General features: G+C 46.6%; 1 protein-coding gene across 1 annotated transcript in view; it reads left to right on the top strand.

The window, feature by feature from the left end:
• Positions 1-16,416, top strand: part of LOC125959485 (facilitated trehalose transporter Tret1-like) — a 67,687-nt gene extending 51,271 nt beyond the window's left edge. Inside the window, exon 6 of the mRNA XM_049692307.1 lies at positions 16,321-16,416. Coding sequence (XP_049548264.1) covers positions 16,321-16,416 — 96 coding nt within the window. The remainder of the gene's footprint in view (positions 1-16,320) is intronic.
• Positions 16,417-17,556: the final 1,140 nt, after the last annotated feature.

Here is a 17,556-nt window from a genome sequence, read left to right as displayed (position 1 = left end):
CGATTCCCGGGTACAGATTCCTGGAGAAGAAAAAGGGAAGAGCAGCGTCCCTTCGCCCTTAATTTCTTTCCAAACCTTTCCATAAATGCTTTCTTTTGCTGCCCATCATTTGAAACCATTCGGGCATTCGACAAACAGATTGAATCCCGATTCCGGGGCCACAAACTCGTATGGCGTTGATTGTTCCTTGCCGCACCTTCCGGAGAGGGAGTGAGTTCGGTGAATAGAATTTTACGTTCTTTGGGGACTGTCCTTTGTGGGGGAAGGTACCAGGCACTCCAGTGAACGAACGATCCATTAGCTCCGGAGTCCCCAAAGACCCGTCGAATGTTCCTTTTCTTTTCCTGGCGAAAGATCCACCGAACATCCGTCCATCGTGTTGTGCAACTTGTGTGCGTGTGCCTGTGTGTGTGTGTGTATGAGAGAGCGTGTGTGCCAGTGTTAATAGATAACGATGTTTTAACTCGCTCCTACCCTACTTAACGAACAATCGAATACCGACACAACGATGTGGCGGTTCCTTTCTTCGGTTTTTGGGGAAGAAAAAAAGACGCAAGTCAATTCCACTTGAAAGCTGCCGATCGTTTTCCGAGTCGATGAGTATCCTGTCGCTCCATCTACGTCTCGCATACGTGTGTGTGTGCGTGTGTGTGAGCAGCAGTCGACCATCGACCAATGGCCACCAAACGGCACGAGCTGTCGAGCGAATAAAGCGTCACGCACGCAAATGTGTGTTGCGCATCGTTTCGGGCACGGGCTTTCCACACTTCCGGGGCCACCGGCAACCGGTTTGACAGTTTGACAGCGCGATCCGCAAAAAAAGGATACAAACGCGTGTTCGTTCGTTCGTTCGTTCTTCCTCCTTTGGAAGGGGCCGCTGGACTCGAGGAAATGTTTCCGCCGATCGGGAACGGCCGCTAACGCGCTCACATGCACGCACACTCACGCACGGAGTGAGAAATGTATCTATCTCGTCAACCATTCATGCACGAACGGCTTATCGGATCAAAGAATCAATTCCCAGTGCGTTCCGTGGGAGGGAGGGAGGTTCAGAATCGGTTGAGCATTTGAACGGGATGTCGGGTTGGCTCATCTTTCTTTCTTTCTTACTTACTTTTTTCTTTCCTTCTTGCTCCCTGTGAATACAAGTGTCAAATCCGTTGGCGAACAAAAAAAAACAGCTAGAGAAAGGAGTGAGAAACATACCATACACACACACCAGTTCACCAAACCAAGGCACGTGGCCCGCAAAAAGTAACCGAAAAATAAGATGAACAAAAAAGGAAGGACAAGATTCGAGGAACCCAAAATAAATCGACAGTCGGTCGATGCTCGGTTTCGAACCGCCAACCGGTTACCGCGGGGGTATGGGCTGCCTGTGGGCCTGCGAGATGAATCGAACATGGTGGCGCATAAAAAGACGTTGATTGAAAGCATAGATGTTGCGCGGCCACGATTTGTTGTTCCTATTTTTTTTCGGGCCATTTTTTGTTTCGTTGTTCGCGGCGATTCGCAGTTCAGTCATCGGTGGCGTGGCGGTGGCGGTTGTCTGCGCACAAATCACACTGACCTGGCCAAAATGGAAGATGGTATTTCATTCCCGTTCGTTGTCCTTCCTTGGATGGCAACAGCTAGCAGGGACTGTTCTTGCCGCGTGAAAGCTGATATGGATTTTTCGGTTTCGCTTATTTTTGATTTTATTTTAATACCCCGCTGAGCTCAATTACTGTGTGGCTTCCATTTTGTGGAGAGCGATAGAAAAGCCTTTAATTGAACTGGTTGACAATTTCAAGAATTGAAATATAATGATCTCAAATTGATTCAAAGATAAATTGCATTTAAATTAAATAAATTGCTTGTTGAATTGGCTGTGGGTTTGGTGGTTGATATAGTCTGAAGTATATAAAAGAGAGACTGAAATTACATTCAATCCTCGAATCAGCTAAGCACAAAGTTAAAAGAGCTAAATTACGAATAGACCTTTTACCGTGTTCAAAATTTAATAATTATTAGTTAAATATACCGTGGTTACTTTAAATCAAATCAACATCAATTAATGAGATCTGTCGCTTTTGAAATGGTGTTTATTGCAATTTGTAATAGAATTATAATTAAGTTTAAATTTCCTAGCAAACGTATGGTTCTAGTATTGAGCTGCAGCATGAAAAACTAATATGCTCACCGATCGGTGACATGTTTGTGATATGATTCCGTTCGGAAAACAGGAACACCTGTCGTTTAGGTTTAGTTTTAAGCATTAATATTTCCCAATGTAGTGTACACTCCATCCAGTTACTATAAGACCACCATCAGTTTGTTCCAGAAAATCTTCAAGGATCACAATTTCAAATCGAGACTTTTTATTACTATTCTCTACTCTAAAAATAAGTTATTAAACACTAATAGGGATGGATAAAATCACAGGTTGAATTTTGGCGGCAAATTAACAAAAAGTGAAATGTCCAGTTAGTATAAGACCACCTTGATTTATGTTTTTTATCAGCGAAAAGAAGTAACCAAATCATCTAAATCCCGAAAATAACTATTTGTTATCAAATCTTAATGGTTTCAAATGTGTAAAACGGGATTTGGCATGCTCTTTATAAATTTTGGTTAATTTTAGATGCAATGATTCTCATATGTCTCTCCAAACCGCTAAAATCATCGCTTAAAGCTCACGAAACGAAGCATACTGCTTTCCTCCAGCATCCCATTTACTAATTCGAGCTCAGAAGATGTTTTCCAACGGATTTTATGCTATACTGCGAGCAGATATGGCCAACAAATCAATTTTCTAATCTTTATTCGAAACCGTAATCTTCTTTCTCAAGTTAATAAAAGCATTATTTCATTAATATGTTAACTTTTCCACACCGTTTTTGATCAAAAACGATAGCAGAGATTCTCCTTGCAACGTATATGTGCTTTGTTAAATGGAAAAAATACAATCTTGAGCCTACCGGCTATATAAATTTTCACCCAAACTATGCAGGAATTCCCAATAAAACAATAGACGCAAAATAATGGTTTTTTGGTTCATTTAACCATTCCTGGTTGTTTACAACGGTGAATAGACCGTTTAATCAACATGTTTCTACTGGATTCATAGATTAATGTCGTGATTTTGGAAGTTCAGAGCCTCTTTCAGCACCTGTTGGTTTAATGGGAATTCCTGCATAGTTTGGGTGAAACTTTATACAGCCGGGAGGCTCAAGATTGTATTTTTTCCATTTAACAAAGCACATGTACGTTTGAAGGAGAATCTCTGCTATCGTTTTTGATCAAAAACGGTGTGGAAAAGTTAACATATTAATGAAATAATGCTTTTATTAACTTGAGAAAGAAGATTACGGTTTCGAATAAAGATTAGAAAATTGATTTGTTGGCCATATCTGCTCGCAGTATAGCATAAAATCCGTTGGAAAACATCTTCTGAGCTCGAATTAGTAAATGGGATGCTGGAGGAAAGCAGTATGCTTCGTTTCGTGAGCTTTAAGCGATGATTTTAGCGGTTTGGAGAGACATATGAGAATCATTGCATCTAAAATTAACCAAAATTTATAAAGAGCATGCCAAATCCCGTTTTACACATTTGAAACCATTAAGATTTGATAACAAATAGTTATTTTCGGGATTTAGATGATTTGGTTACTTCTTTTCGCTGATAAAAAACATAAATCAAGGTGGTCTTATACTAACTGGACATTTCACTTTTTGTTAATTTGCCGCCAAAATTCAACCTGTGATTTTATCCATCCCTATTAGTGTTTAATAACTTATTTTTAGAGTAGAGAATAGTAATAAAAAGTCTCGATTTGAAATTGTGATCCTTGAAGATTTTCTGGAACAAACTGATGGTGGTCTTATAGTAACTGGATGGAGTGTAGCTAAGTACGATAAACATCCGCAAAATTCCTGGTTGTTGTCGAGTCCACGATTAATTATCAACTAGAACTGGGTTACGTACTGCGAGCCCTTTTATTCAATCCTGTTCCTGGTATTAAAACAGAGTTGAAAATCCTTTCAGTGGTGGTATTAGCTTTTGTGTTAAATTCCTGGATTGCATAAGACAATGAGTTTCTAAACAAAAACCGGAAATATGTTTTGCTCTCTACATAGTTGTTTAATCAACATAAACTCATCCAGAAATATTTATATCTAGAAGGGACAATCCAGCAATTTTAATGAAGCAGTAAAATTAAAATTAATAGGTATTTGTAATTAACATGCCTCTAACACCTACACGGAATTTGTTGCTAAACATTCGTGATTCAACAACATATCGACGAATAGTGACCCAACCTATACTAGACTTATCAAGATAAACATAGTCACATGGAATTATGATTACAAATAGAAGGATATCATGTGTCCAATGATTTGACTAAATTACATCATCCGTATCGTTAGAGCTGACAAAGTATTGTTTGATTTGCATGTCGAATAATGACTTCCGTCAAGTTTTACACACATTGATATGATCGACAGCAAACGAAATGTGACAAACAACTTCACTCTTGTTTATCATGAAACCTAACCTATCATATCATAAATGAACATAGCAATCAAGTGAAACTATACTGTTGGCTCTTTCGCCGGGGCTCTCGGCAAAAACGAAACCAAATCGCAGTGACACTCCAGCATCACCCTCGAGCTCGAGCACTGCAGCTGCAAAACTGCTCGAAGCCTGTTACATAATCAATTAATCAACTCTTCAAACATGCGAAACATCGATACTGTTTGGATAGAGGCGACAACACTGTACCGAACGAGCGAACGTACCAGCCCCAGTTCGTTCCGATGACAACAACATGTAAAACAGATAGACACCCGGAGCACTGAGCCTTGGCCTGCGCGGCCCGAAGGCAGCCAGGAATCGATCGGTCGTATCGGTCCCCCAAAAACACGAGCTTCCTCCATGACGGTCCACCAGGACCGGAAACGACTTCCCACTCTTATCAGCAAATGTCCTTTGCGATGCTCTGCCCGGTCGGCCCACTGTCCCGAGTCAGTCCCACTCACTGCCTGGTACTGGAACAGTGTCACTGTTCCCGGGTTTCATGTTTTTTTTTGCTCTCTCTCTCTCTCTTCATGCCAAACCTCACCAGTCGCATCATTTATCCTTCGAAATGACATCGGTCTCCGGATAGTGTCCCACCCCTCCACCAGGGACGAGTTTCCGTTCCCATTTTCCGCCTCGAGCAGGCGGCAGAGTAACCGGAAACATTCGATTGGATGTAAAGGAAAATAAATACAAATCCAGCGTCCCAGATGGGGCGATTAGAATGACGGGGCGGCCACTGGTCACTGTTGGTGGTGGATCTTCCTCGGGGGGTGTGTGTGTGTGACGTGCTGGATGGCGGAAACGGAGTTGGGGAAGATATATGGTCAAAAATTCATTATTGATAGGATTCAACGTTCGGCTTCTAATTTTGCTGTCACTGCTCGTCCGAAATCCGAAACTTCTCGGACTCCACTGAGCTGCTTCCTGGCAAGCAAGCGAATGGTCACCGTTTTCCCCTTCCAAAACCCTCTCCACACACACACACACACACTCGCCTCTCCTATGGGGACGCCGGGAAAACTTAGTGTAAGCGAAGTGTAGGGGAAACTTTGGATCAATCTGACAGTCTGCGTCCGCATACCGCAACCTTTTCCCGTAAACACCGGAAGGCCCCTTTGCGGCAACAATGCCAAATCCTCCCTGTAGGGTGTTATCGTGGGTGTAAAACTTTTACCATTTGGTCAGCAAAATATGATGATTTCCTTGCATTTCGCCTGCGGCCATTGTGAACAACGATCGCAACGTTAATCACCAGCACCGCAGCCACCGATTGTAGCATCATGGCCTGGAAACCATTCCAACCGCCACACAGCCTCAGCCGCAGCCCATTTCACACTTCCGGTGGCCGCCCAAAACAACGTTACTGCGAGGCGCAGGGGAAAGTTAATCAAAATGTTCAGCTCCTCGACTCAGCTCGACTGGTAGTCAAGCATCAAGCTCAATACGGGTTTCTCGGATCGGCTTTCACGGCGCAATACACGGCTGCCGGTCCTAGATCTGGAATGCTACCGAGCGCAGGCTGCCATTTCACGAAACGAGCATTCTTCTAGTGCATATAAACGCCCACAATGCCGCGTGGTCGGTCGCGTCGGTTCCAGTACACAGCACCCTAGCAGGAATCCCGAGGGATTTTGCTTGCGAAGCGGGCTCGGAGGCAGAAGCGCATCGATAATCATTCAATTTCCCGGAATCAATCAGCTCCTCGTGTGCTGCTGCCCAAGGTTTCGCCGCTCCAAGGGCCGAGAGTTTCGGGATTTTCGCGTCAGCAATATTGTGCCGCTGCACGTTGCTCCGCCATGATGCTTGGGGAGGCAGACTGTGGCGCAAGCGAAGAGCGAACCACAGCCGAAGTGTGCCACAGGAATGTCTCGAGCAGGAGCGAGAGAGGGGAGCCGCTTATGCTCTGTCGTTCTTTGTTGCTCCCCCCAACGCCGTTGATCACTTTGAACCTTCGACGTGGATCATGAACCCCCTCCTGCCTCCCGGGAGCGCAATGCTCCAGCGTGCTCTAAGCATGGAATTTTGCCATAAATATTCTTCCGACGAAAAGCGCCACCCAGCCTTTCGTGTCTTTCGTGTACGTGTATGTGTGTGTGTGTGTGTGAGTGTGCTTGAGTGAATGTGTGGAGTAATAGTTGCCTTTTACTCGAAGGAACCGGGTATCACCGGGAGACACGCTCGTGTTTTATGGTAAATATCATAAAAAAGAGCTTTCACCTCACCTCCCTTCCCAGAGGTCCGTTCCGTGTGGAATTTAAGAACAAAAGTTGTTGCGAACTCCTTCGCTGTGAGATGCAGTTTATCGACTCCGGTCTCGGCTCGGTTGATAGATGCCCGGAGTTTAAGACCCAGGACCCAGGACCCAAGACCCCTTGCGATCGACGCTCTTGTGTTGTGGTGAAAATGCTGCTGCTGCTGCTGCTGCAATCTCCTCAAGAACACACGCACACACACACACCTCTGTGTGCTCGACTCGTGGTGTCTCCGGACGACCAAGTCTAGGGCAGGCAGCAAACCTCAACGACAGCACCGGCGTGGCCACCGTTGCTTTGGCAAAACAACTTTTCCTCTGTGTGTGTGTGTGTGTGTGTGTGTGTTTTTTTTTTCTTTGCCTTTCCAGCCAAAGACTTGCTCTTGCGGGACAATTTTCTCACCAAAACCCCCTTCCTTTGGTTCCATCTTGTGGTTCAATTGAAAATGTTGCCCTTAATGTGAGTTCATGATTTGTTGATCGCTCCCGGTCGGTCCGTCGTCCAGGGTGACTCACACACACACACCCAGGCCATGGCAGAGACATAAAAATATGTTGCGGAAAGAACGGAGAGGTGCATCTAGCTGGTGTTTCACACACATAAACACACACATACTCTGACCACACGTTGCGAACTTTGACGTTCATGAGAAAGTAAGTTCTTTCGGGGGAGGGAAATAGATTGCAAAATGTTCCTGGAAATTCTCGTGTTCTGGATTAGAATGGAATTGAAAGTGCTTTCTCTGGTTTTCTGTCGCGTGAGTAAAGGGTATGTTTTCCAGCTTGCTACGCCCATAGTTACTGTGAAATCAATGGAATGGACTCAGCAAAATGTATGTTCCAAGCACCTTCCCTAAATTAGAAAACTGCAGCTTGCAGACATCCTTTCTAATCCAGTTTCTGGTGATGAAGTATAATCACCCCGGGTAACCTCGCATCGATCATTGCACTCGTACGATGATTGCAGCTGTAATGCGTCACCCGCTCGCGCTCACCAGTTAACGAGCCGTTAATCAGTAATTAGGGTAATTTCTTTTGCAATATTTCCCCGGCAGCCAAATCAGCAATCATGCAAGGTGGCAGCGAATGCATTATTCATGCAGCTGACTGGACCACGGGATAAATGCGGAGCGCAGCATAAACGTCATAATTTACGCCGAATAAATATTTGAGCTGTTGCCACCCCTTTGCTGCTGAGTCAGCAGCACTTTAACCTGCTTTCGTCGAGGGATTTCGAGACAACAATTTCGAGAGGGGTGTTGAAATTGTCATCAATCAGCCCGTTTTCATGCGAGGGGGAGGGGGGGGGGATCAGCCAGCAATCATCACCATCACGTGGTGTTGTCGCTCCCCCCAATAATGTACCCATTTGGAAATTGGATGCATTATTCATGGCGGCCCTCCTCATCAGCCTACCGCATTCATAACGCACCCGTAACCTCGTTTTCAAGCGACGTTTTCCACAGCCGGGAGGGGTTCTGAGCAACAACAACAATGGCTACGAGATTGATCTTTTTCTACCCTAGTTCCCATTGGGTTCAGCAGCATTTCGAGCAATCGAAAGGCATCTGGCACACCTCGTATTAAATGGGATGCAAATTTTAAAGCACTATTTTGCCTCCATCCTCGAAGCAGCGAAGAGAGCGAACTTATGGGAAAAAGCGATTTAAAATCTAGATCAGAGCGCATAAGGTTGATAGCAAGCAACGGATACTCCTCCGGATCGATATTCAATCGATGGACAGCAACAGAGCAACACAACCAAACCCACCACCATAACTAGCTCCCGGAACCAGCCCGAAACTGCCAGACGTGATTTCCACCTTTCCACTCCATCCTCCTCCCATCCCACATCCTTCCACCGCTCCTTGCGCTCCCTTTCCGGCTACCGATGGCGGGAAATTTCAATTTGTTCATTGAAAATTTATTTAGCGCAATAAAGCATAATAAAATAATCCACTAAGCAGCTGCACGTCCGCCCGACCCCGAACATACCCCGGCCAGTCGCAACGAAGAACGTTTCGAACGCCCTTTGCAAATGGCCGTCGTCGTCGTCGTCGTGGTCGAAGCATGCTTCGACTTCACTTAGCACCAGTGCACGAGAATCCGGGAACCCGAGAAAGGGGATTAGAAATGCAGAGCCACATCTTCGGGCAGCAAACATGCACCGGAAGCAAACGAAGCGAGACTGCTCCCAGAGCAGCAGCAACATAAGGAGCGTCAAAGATGGCGCCATGCCTGATTCGCAATTGGCCCTGTACTCGAGCGGCGCTAATGATCGATTATGAATGCATTTTTAAAAATGCATCACGTGCAACCATCGGCATTTGCATCGCATCGGGACCGACACTCGGACGGCGAAAGGCTGTCCCGGATGGACCCTAATGCCCGGGAAGAGCGGGGGCTTCGGTCTCTACATCAAACAGTGTTCGCTTGATTGCTCTCCGGCTTGTGTGTGTGTGTACCGTGTATGCTTGTGTGTGTGTGTGTGTGTGTGTGGCTCTCTGAGCTTGCATTAATTGCGAACCGGCTTCCGAGCCGCACAGAAGGAGGAGCATTGCTAGGAACCCGAGAATGGACGGTAAAGTTGTTCGCAACGGCGCCAACCACAAACTTTTGCATTAAATTTCATTAAAAACAATCGCATGGAAATTTTCGAATTTTGTGTGCACCGGACGCTGGTTTCCGTATTTCCGGAGCCACAACAACACAAACACAGCGTTGATGCTGCGATGGGTTTCGGCTAGGGAACCGGTTTTGTTTGTGCTGTTTTAACCAACATATGCTAATGCAGCCCCCCCCCCCCCTTCTCCAGCTGTTTCTGTTTGCTTAAAACCTGGATTCATGTGGTCTAACAATCTGCAGTCGAAGCCGTTTGGATGGAGAAGAGTTGTTTGCATTTTGAGGAAGTGAACAAAATCAACTGTAACAACGAAAAAATAAACTTTCAGCTTTTTTTTATTGGTGTTAGATTTTAGGTTAGTCGAGGGAAGCATAATTTTTCGAACCATTTTCCCTCCCATAAAGCGTAAAACGAGCCGGAGAGTTCTATTAGATAACGCTCTGTGCCAGTTCTTCACTCAGCACTCCACACTGTGCAATTGTGCTTCCTTTGTGGCCAGCAATTATCCCCCGGCAAAGCTGCTGCTCCACATGCTTTCTTTCGCACTGTTAAACCTCGCTAAACCCCTAGCCACAGCATCAGCATAAGCATCAGCATCGGCAGCAGCATCGGCAGCAGCGGCAGCATTAAAGCAAATGTGATCCTCGTTATCCCTGGCACAGACACATGGGATGGTCAACCCGCCTGCGGTTTATTTTATGGTTATTGGATTAGCAGCGAGGGTAATGCCCTCGTTTTCCCACCCACCCACCCACCACTCGACCCAGCCACCCGTCTGGAGCCGTCGCCGGTCCCCGAAGAGCGTTTCCCGAACTCCGAGGCCAAAGCATTAACCCCGGGTACTGGCTGGCTGCCGAGTCCACGTTCTGGTTCCCGGTGGCACTATCCCCCACCCCCACCCCCTCTCGATACCCGGTGTTTGATGAATAAATCATAAATCAATTTACGCTTATATGCTCCGGCGGCGTCCGGTGTTTGATGGTTGGCTGTCGCTAGGTGAGATGCCGGTCCAGCTATGCCAGCTCCAGTCCTTTCGTCCTCGATACCGTTCATAGGCCCATACACTTACGCTCCGGCGCTCGCTCTCTCGCTCGGTCCCCGTTTTTTTTTTTTTTCATTGTCATTTGCATCGGTATTCCATTGATCGATCGACGGAGACGGTCCGGCCGAACCGGTATCCGGTTTGTCCTCCCTTCATGCCACGCTGGATCGCGTCTGTCTGGACGTGTGTGTGTGTGTGTAGGGGGAATCGACGAGCGAACGATGAGTCTGACAGCTGTCCGAACTGGTCACGATAACTATTTGATTAATTAACCTACTTTCAATTTGTTGCCGCTTTAGAGCGCATCGAACCCGGCCCGGACCCGGTTCGGACCACCATTAGTCGTTGGGCGTTGTGGCCCGTTGTTGCCCCAGCATTCAGGTGACCGAAAATCCCAGCCCCAGGCCGCAGGCCAGTCATCGTTCCGGAAATTCCGTTTTTTCTTTTCCTTTTGTGCGCTTTTGGCTCATCGCCTAACTGGTGACTGGTGGTCGCCATTTGACCCCCCCACGCCCGGCGTTTCGGCGTAGTGTAGTCCAGACCTAAAACAGGAGCCTGGCGTCCAGTGTCTAGCCAGGCACCAGCGGGTGGAGTGTACCGGTCCACTCCGCTCATTTGCGTAACTAATTGATGTGCCGGATATTTATTCACTTTTCGTTTTTGCGGCACCTCAAAAACCCACGCAAACAACGCACACACGCGCAGCACAACATAGCTGCGTGTGATGGACACCATGAAAAGGACTCCTTCCGTTCCCTTTCCTCGCCCCTCAGTTTGCTCCGATGCCTCGTGTTTGATGTCTCGTTAAAATGGTTCCCCGAAACTCGTCACTGGCCGTCAGTGGTGTTGCTGATGACCCCTCCTATGTGGTATGCTTTTGTCAACCGAAAAGCAATGCGGCCGGTCAAAACCCCCCAAAAAAATGTATGGCATTCCGCCAAAATGGCGAACTCGCAGCTCGGTGGCAACCGTTCCATTCTAACATGAAACATGAAACGCCATCCTAACGCCGACACGATTGTCGGTTTGTTAATGAATTTCTCTCGCCTTCCCTCTCCATTTCCGCTGGTCTGTGGTCTCGATCGCTTGATAATTGGGGATGGGATGATTCCTAATCTCGCAAGGGAGATTTATGTTGAATTCACGGACGTTGATGCCCTTTTTTTATTTGTGAAGCTTTCGATCAGATGTAGCATACGTTTATAACTGTTGTTCTGATAAATGTTAAAAAATCATTAAACGTTATAGGCGACGAAAAAATGAGAAACGGATCCGATAAAACGTGGCAATCAGTGATAAATTCTTTAAATTGACGAGCATATTCTGCTTGCGGCTTCTACCGCCACCATTACAGTTACAGCATCAAAGGAAAACAATTCAATTTCGTTCGACAATTATTTTAACCCGCTTGATATCCAGTAAACCAGATACATTTCCCCACAATCCCGCAATCAAATTCCTTTCGTTACGCAGCGCATACATATATTGATGGAATGGTCAATCGGCATCGACATATAGTACCGAAAATCACCTTCTCATCGTAAAGCACAATCACAATGCTTCACCCATAATGGTGGCAAGGGGGAGGATCGGGGGAGCTATCACTATCGTTTGATCGCACATTCGAGGTTTAAATATGTGTTCCAATAAATGAAAGCATTCCTTTGCTACTCCCGGGTCACAGGCAGCGATACGGCTCGAAGGTTCCGCTGAATCCGCTGAAAAGATTAATCTTCTCCGTTTCGGTCCGCCATTCATGCACGCATTTTATTGCCAGCTTCATAACCCCCGAAAATCCACACACACACACGTACACAGAGAGAGGCATGTGCCAGCATATCCTCTGCACGGTGAAATTATTTGTTCACCATTCACCGGACGAAGGAATCGGCTTCATCCCATTTGATCCCTCCGTTGGCGGCGGCAAATACCCGCCAGTCACCGGGGGCCCCGGGACGGCGAATAAATTCGTTAAAAGCCCAACCCCAAAAAGTCAAATGTTCGCCATTCGGGGCACGTCCGCAGTACTTAACATGCCGCACCCATTCAGGCAAAATACTATTGATTTAGCTTCGGTAAAAGGGGGCCCCGGGGCCGAATCCGTGATTGCGTGGCTTACGGCCACGAGGAGCCGGGGGAGTCGCTATATCCGCGGCCAAATGCTTTACACGACTTAGGAACCCATCGATAGCGCGCAAGTTGCGTGTGTTGATCCGCAGCGCGTCTCCCGTTCGTTCCGTTTCGGTAAGCTAACGAATAAATCAAATAATCGAACATGATATAGGTATTTCGGATCTATCCTTGGCATTTAGTGCGAGCTAATTGAACTAGAGTGAGCGAGAATTAATATGTCCCGCTAGCTGACTATAGCAGCCCTTTTTTTCCTTTGTTACGATAAAGCGGGTTACAGTAGGGGTTATTAATCTGGAGCAGCATTCATCATCGCCGAAGCGTGAACAATTGTTCATTTTGTCTTTTTTTTTTTATAAGAGTTCAAAAACACGCCGTTGTCCTTTATATTTGTTTATTGGTTCGATTTATTTTTTGGACCGACAGTTAAAGTGCAAATGTGTGCTTGTGTGTGTTTTAGTTTATTTAAAGAGTTTATTTGAATAATTATTTTGAGTTTGAGGACAATATTTTAAGTTCTGTTTCCACTTTTGCGCTACTCCACTTAACTAAAAATGATGTTAATGCTACAACAATTTATACTAAAGTAACAAAGAAGCTAATCTCTGCAACACTTTTTTCGGTATTTTCCGATGTTCACTGAAGCTTACCGAGAGCTTCTTCGGACTTCGGAACACTTCAAGATACCCTCGAACTCCATGTTGTTTGTTTGTGAGAATGAGGAGTAAAAGATAATTAAATCCAATTGTTTGCTTCACGCTCATCCCTCCCCGCGCCTCTTCATCTTCATTATCACTAAGTAACTGTCTGTTCCACGTGACTCAATCGAAGTGGAATTGTTACGGGCTACCAGGCGTCTCCATCGCAACCCCTAACCTTCCCACGCCAACGTTTACGCTGGATGCTGGTGTTTGGATGGCAACGATGGCGTACTATCACCATTCCGCTTGCAATTATACTCATGAAAAGTGGCCCTGACTGCCAAATAAAGAGAAAGCACACCAACAACATGCTCCACTCCCCCGCCCCCCCCCCCCTTCCCTCACACCCTTACCTTTCGTTCATTGATTATCCTAATGAACTCATCCAGTGATAACATTTATTGGCAGAATTATGCTCTCGACCATTAATTGGTGCGCTGTGCTGCTGTGTTGTTGGGCTATTCGTATCACACATACTCACACACACGTGTACACACATACAGTGCGATGAGGCCGTCAAGCGTGAGCTGAACACGTCGGCCTCCATTGGGTGTGTTACTGTGCCACCACCTTCCCTTCGTTCTACCAAGCGTTATCACGCTACAAAAGCAGCGTTAATCACATTGCTAAATGGGGCGCGATGAAGAAAGCCGACAATGACGACGACGACGACAACGACGACGACGCCGACGATGACGATGACGATGACGATGGTAATGCTGATCCGGTGGCGAGAGCCACAGGAAAACAGGCTTCGGCTTGTCGCGTCAGTGGTCTGCACACAACGGCGAGAGAGCATTGGCCCAATAATCGTGGTCCTTCCGATGTTCCTTCACCCAAAAGAAGAGAAAAAACAACATCCCCCTCACCGATCGGGATGAATAGCGCCGAAGTAGCACTTCAAGGGCATCGACACAGCATAAGCACGAGCCCTATTGAGAGGAGCATGCTACCGACAGCAGCATCAGCAGCATCAGCAGCAACAACATCGCTCCAAGTGCTGGTGCTGCCGTCGCTCTGTACTATTAGCGGGGAGTCCGGGGATCTCGAGTGCTCGTTACCCATCATTCGAACGCTTAGCAGTCCTTCGCTGACTTGATGGACTTGATCTCCACCAGACCGGGGGAGAACCACGGTGGTACGGATGCTACGGCATGGTATGGTTTCAGCATCCTTCACCAGCATAAATACATTATCGTGGTTTTGCTATCGCTCTCACATCTCGGTCTGGGGGTCGCTGGGTTCGCCGGCTTGATTCGGTAACAAACCTTAATAAGATAAATCATTTCACTGAGTTGGAGAGTCCAAACGGTTCGCATCCATAATGACCAGGCACCGAGCACTGAGCATAGCGCATAGAACGACGGTTACTGTGTGCTCCAGGAAGAGCGTGGACGCGCAAAACTTAATACCCAAGTTCTGTCCAGAGGTTCGGGTTTGGGTTCTATTTGTCTTTCCAGCTTAATTAACAAATGTACAGTTTGCCTAAGAAAGCAGATCTTCCTTCGTCCATTTTTTCTTTCTGATATCTCTTTTCCACTGCCCGTGGCTCTGGATTAGTAATCCAATGTTTGCATTTGGCTTTGCACTCTTGTGGCTGTCTATTCACGACTCACGAAACTTTCCTCGAAAAGCTACATTACAATAATCTGATTGAAAGCAAACAGGATCCGCTGATTACCGATAACGGAGGGAATTCACCCAAGACATTGTTTAGGCATGCAAATGCACTATGCAAATCGCAAGCAAATATTGAACCGCTTGGCTGAATGACAATGACGCTTTGGGCGCATGAAACGTGAATAAACAATTGTACTTACCATACACAGCGCTTAAACCAACGATCTGGCATCATCATTGATCATCACGCGCATTAAATGCCGCATGTGTCAATGTGATATTTATGCTGACCACACACACACACATGGCGGTGCACCGAATGCTATCAAAAATGAATTCACCATCAACGAAAACCACTCAACTGATCCGTGCTAGGCGGTGTCAGTGTTATTTTACAATTAACCAGACCCATCCGGGTTTGCGAGGGGAGGAATGTGGTGGACGGGGGCACCAATTTACTCAGCGAGACCCGAAACCGAAGCCGAGAACCAAGTCAACCATTTTTTCCCCCACGCGAGTCAGCTAATGAGGGAATTGATTTTTCGTAAAAAACGTAATGAACATATCAACCACAAAACCCGGTCGTTTCGGTGATGGTGGTGGTGGTGTTGCTGGTATGAAATATGATACCGATTGCAATTATAAAGCTACATATCTAGCAGTGAAAGCACCGGGTACTGGGTTGCGGGGGAAAAATGCATTTCAATGCACAGCTCCACAACATTACAACAGGTCCAGTTTGGGTGCCGCATCTCGTTGTTGCCTTAATGTTGTTGTTAATAATGCCTTAACCCCTAGCAGCCTCGATTTTATGATTGGTGGCCTGTCCATCGCTCGAGCACTCCATATTTTAATCACCTTTGCAGTGGCTTTAAAATCGTGCACACACACACACACCCCGGCCAAAAAACGCACTCCTTCATTAAGTCAATTATGTTTGCTTTCATTTTGTTTCGTGTTCGTGTTGCGCTCTCCGGGAATGGACTCTGGGAAAGACGGGAAATTACGATTCTGATGAAGCACCATTGTGTTTGTGTTTGTGGGGCGCGAGTTCCATTCCGACCAACGCTCGGTTGCACCGATAACTAACGGACCAAAGTTTGCTTAATTAATTATTGTTTTCGTTCGAATTGTACCCCGGGAACCCGTGACTGTTCCGCGTTTCGGATGCGTCAACATGCTTTACAATTCTACCATACATACAATGTAGACGCCGTGGTTGTAACGACGAGGTGCACGTGTACCATTAGGCATCACATTTTGTGACTGTCTCTCGATACTATCCTGTGTAGAGCGTCCATCCTTTAGTAACTAACTTGTCTCACTTTAAAGCGAACGCTTCATTGATTCCATGATCGTTTCCTTTTCTTTTTTCCCCTTTCTTTACAGAGCAAGGCAATCAGTCGTTGGTGCAAGCATCGGAACATCGTACTCGATTTCTCCTCGGTTCAACCTCAGTCCAAAGGGGCCAGTGCGACATCATAAACCCTCAGGATGTAGACGATAGTTGGGTGCAATCTACATCGAAAGAACACACGATGCACACACAGACGAACACGGTCCACGGGCAAATCACTGTAAGGTGGACAGCGTGTCCCCACCAGCCGCCTGTAATGTTCAACCCCTAGCACCGGTTTGTTAGTTCAAGTGTACAGCCGGTAAGCTGCTCACCAAAAACAGCAGCCCCAGCATTCAGCATCAACGACTAAACGAAACATTTCCCAAAGGTAACCGTTACCGATGCTCTCCAAAAGGTAGCAACTGGCGACCGGGAACCGTTACCAGGGACCGTGCTCCTTGTATTGAGACGGAAGTGAATGTGTGTCTCGTGGGCAGGAGGCAGAACATTCGATTGGCTCAATTGGCGAAACATGTCCCGGTGTGGTGGTGGTGGTGTGTCTGGGTTACGGTTCATCGTCTCATCGTCGGTTGTCCGCTCCAAAGGTACTACTGCTGCTGGCAAGCAACTCCCTTGGCCGTTCTCTTCGATGCTCCAGAACCGAATGGACACCGAAAACAGCTCTGCATAAGATGGCCGGCTAAAGGGAGTTGAGAAACGCTTACACACATACACACACATACAAGGATACAGGTGAATGCATTTTTCACGAACCAATGCACATCCGGTGATCGTCTCCCCATCGGACTTCTTGGTCCCGTGTGCACCATTTCCGTCCGGGGGGCAAAAGTTGGTCTTGATGGTTGTTCCGTGGAGTGCATTTCGTGGTGCACCGTTACACGGTCCCAAAAAAAAAAATGCTGCACCCGGATTGCAGCCCGGAAGTTAATCCGTTTGGCCGAGTTTTACCGACTGGAAATGATTTCGTTCTACTTCCACGGGTCCCTTCCATCTTCGAACAGAATTCCCGGGGAGGGAGTAGCTTTGCTTGTTCTTCGTCGCGCAAAGGTTTTGCTGGTGTCGTGTCGTATGGTTTGGGGCTCCAATCACTGACCATTTGCAACGAATCGGTAGTACGTTCCACGGTAGGAAGAAGAACGCCTAACAGCGACACTGATTGCCGCCATTTTGTAGTAATTGCTTCCGTCAAAATAACGATCCAATAATTTGGACTGATTTTCGTGTGTGTGTGTGTGTGTTTTCCACAGAATCCCGTGACGTCGTCG

This window comes from Anopheles darlingi, chromosome 2 (assembly GCF_943734745.1).
Source record: "Anopheles darlingi chromosome 2, idAnoDarlMG_H_01, whole genome shotgun sequence".
Taxonomy (NCBI): domain Eukaryota; kingdom Metazoa; phylum Arthropoda; class Insecta; order Diptera; family Culicidae; genus Anopheles; species Anopheles darlingi.
The sequence above is the reverse complement of the archived record's forward strand: the minus strand, read 5'-3'. Positions and strand labels throughout refer to the sequence as shown.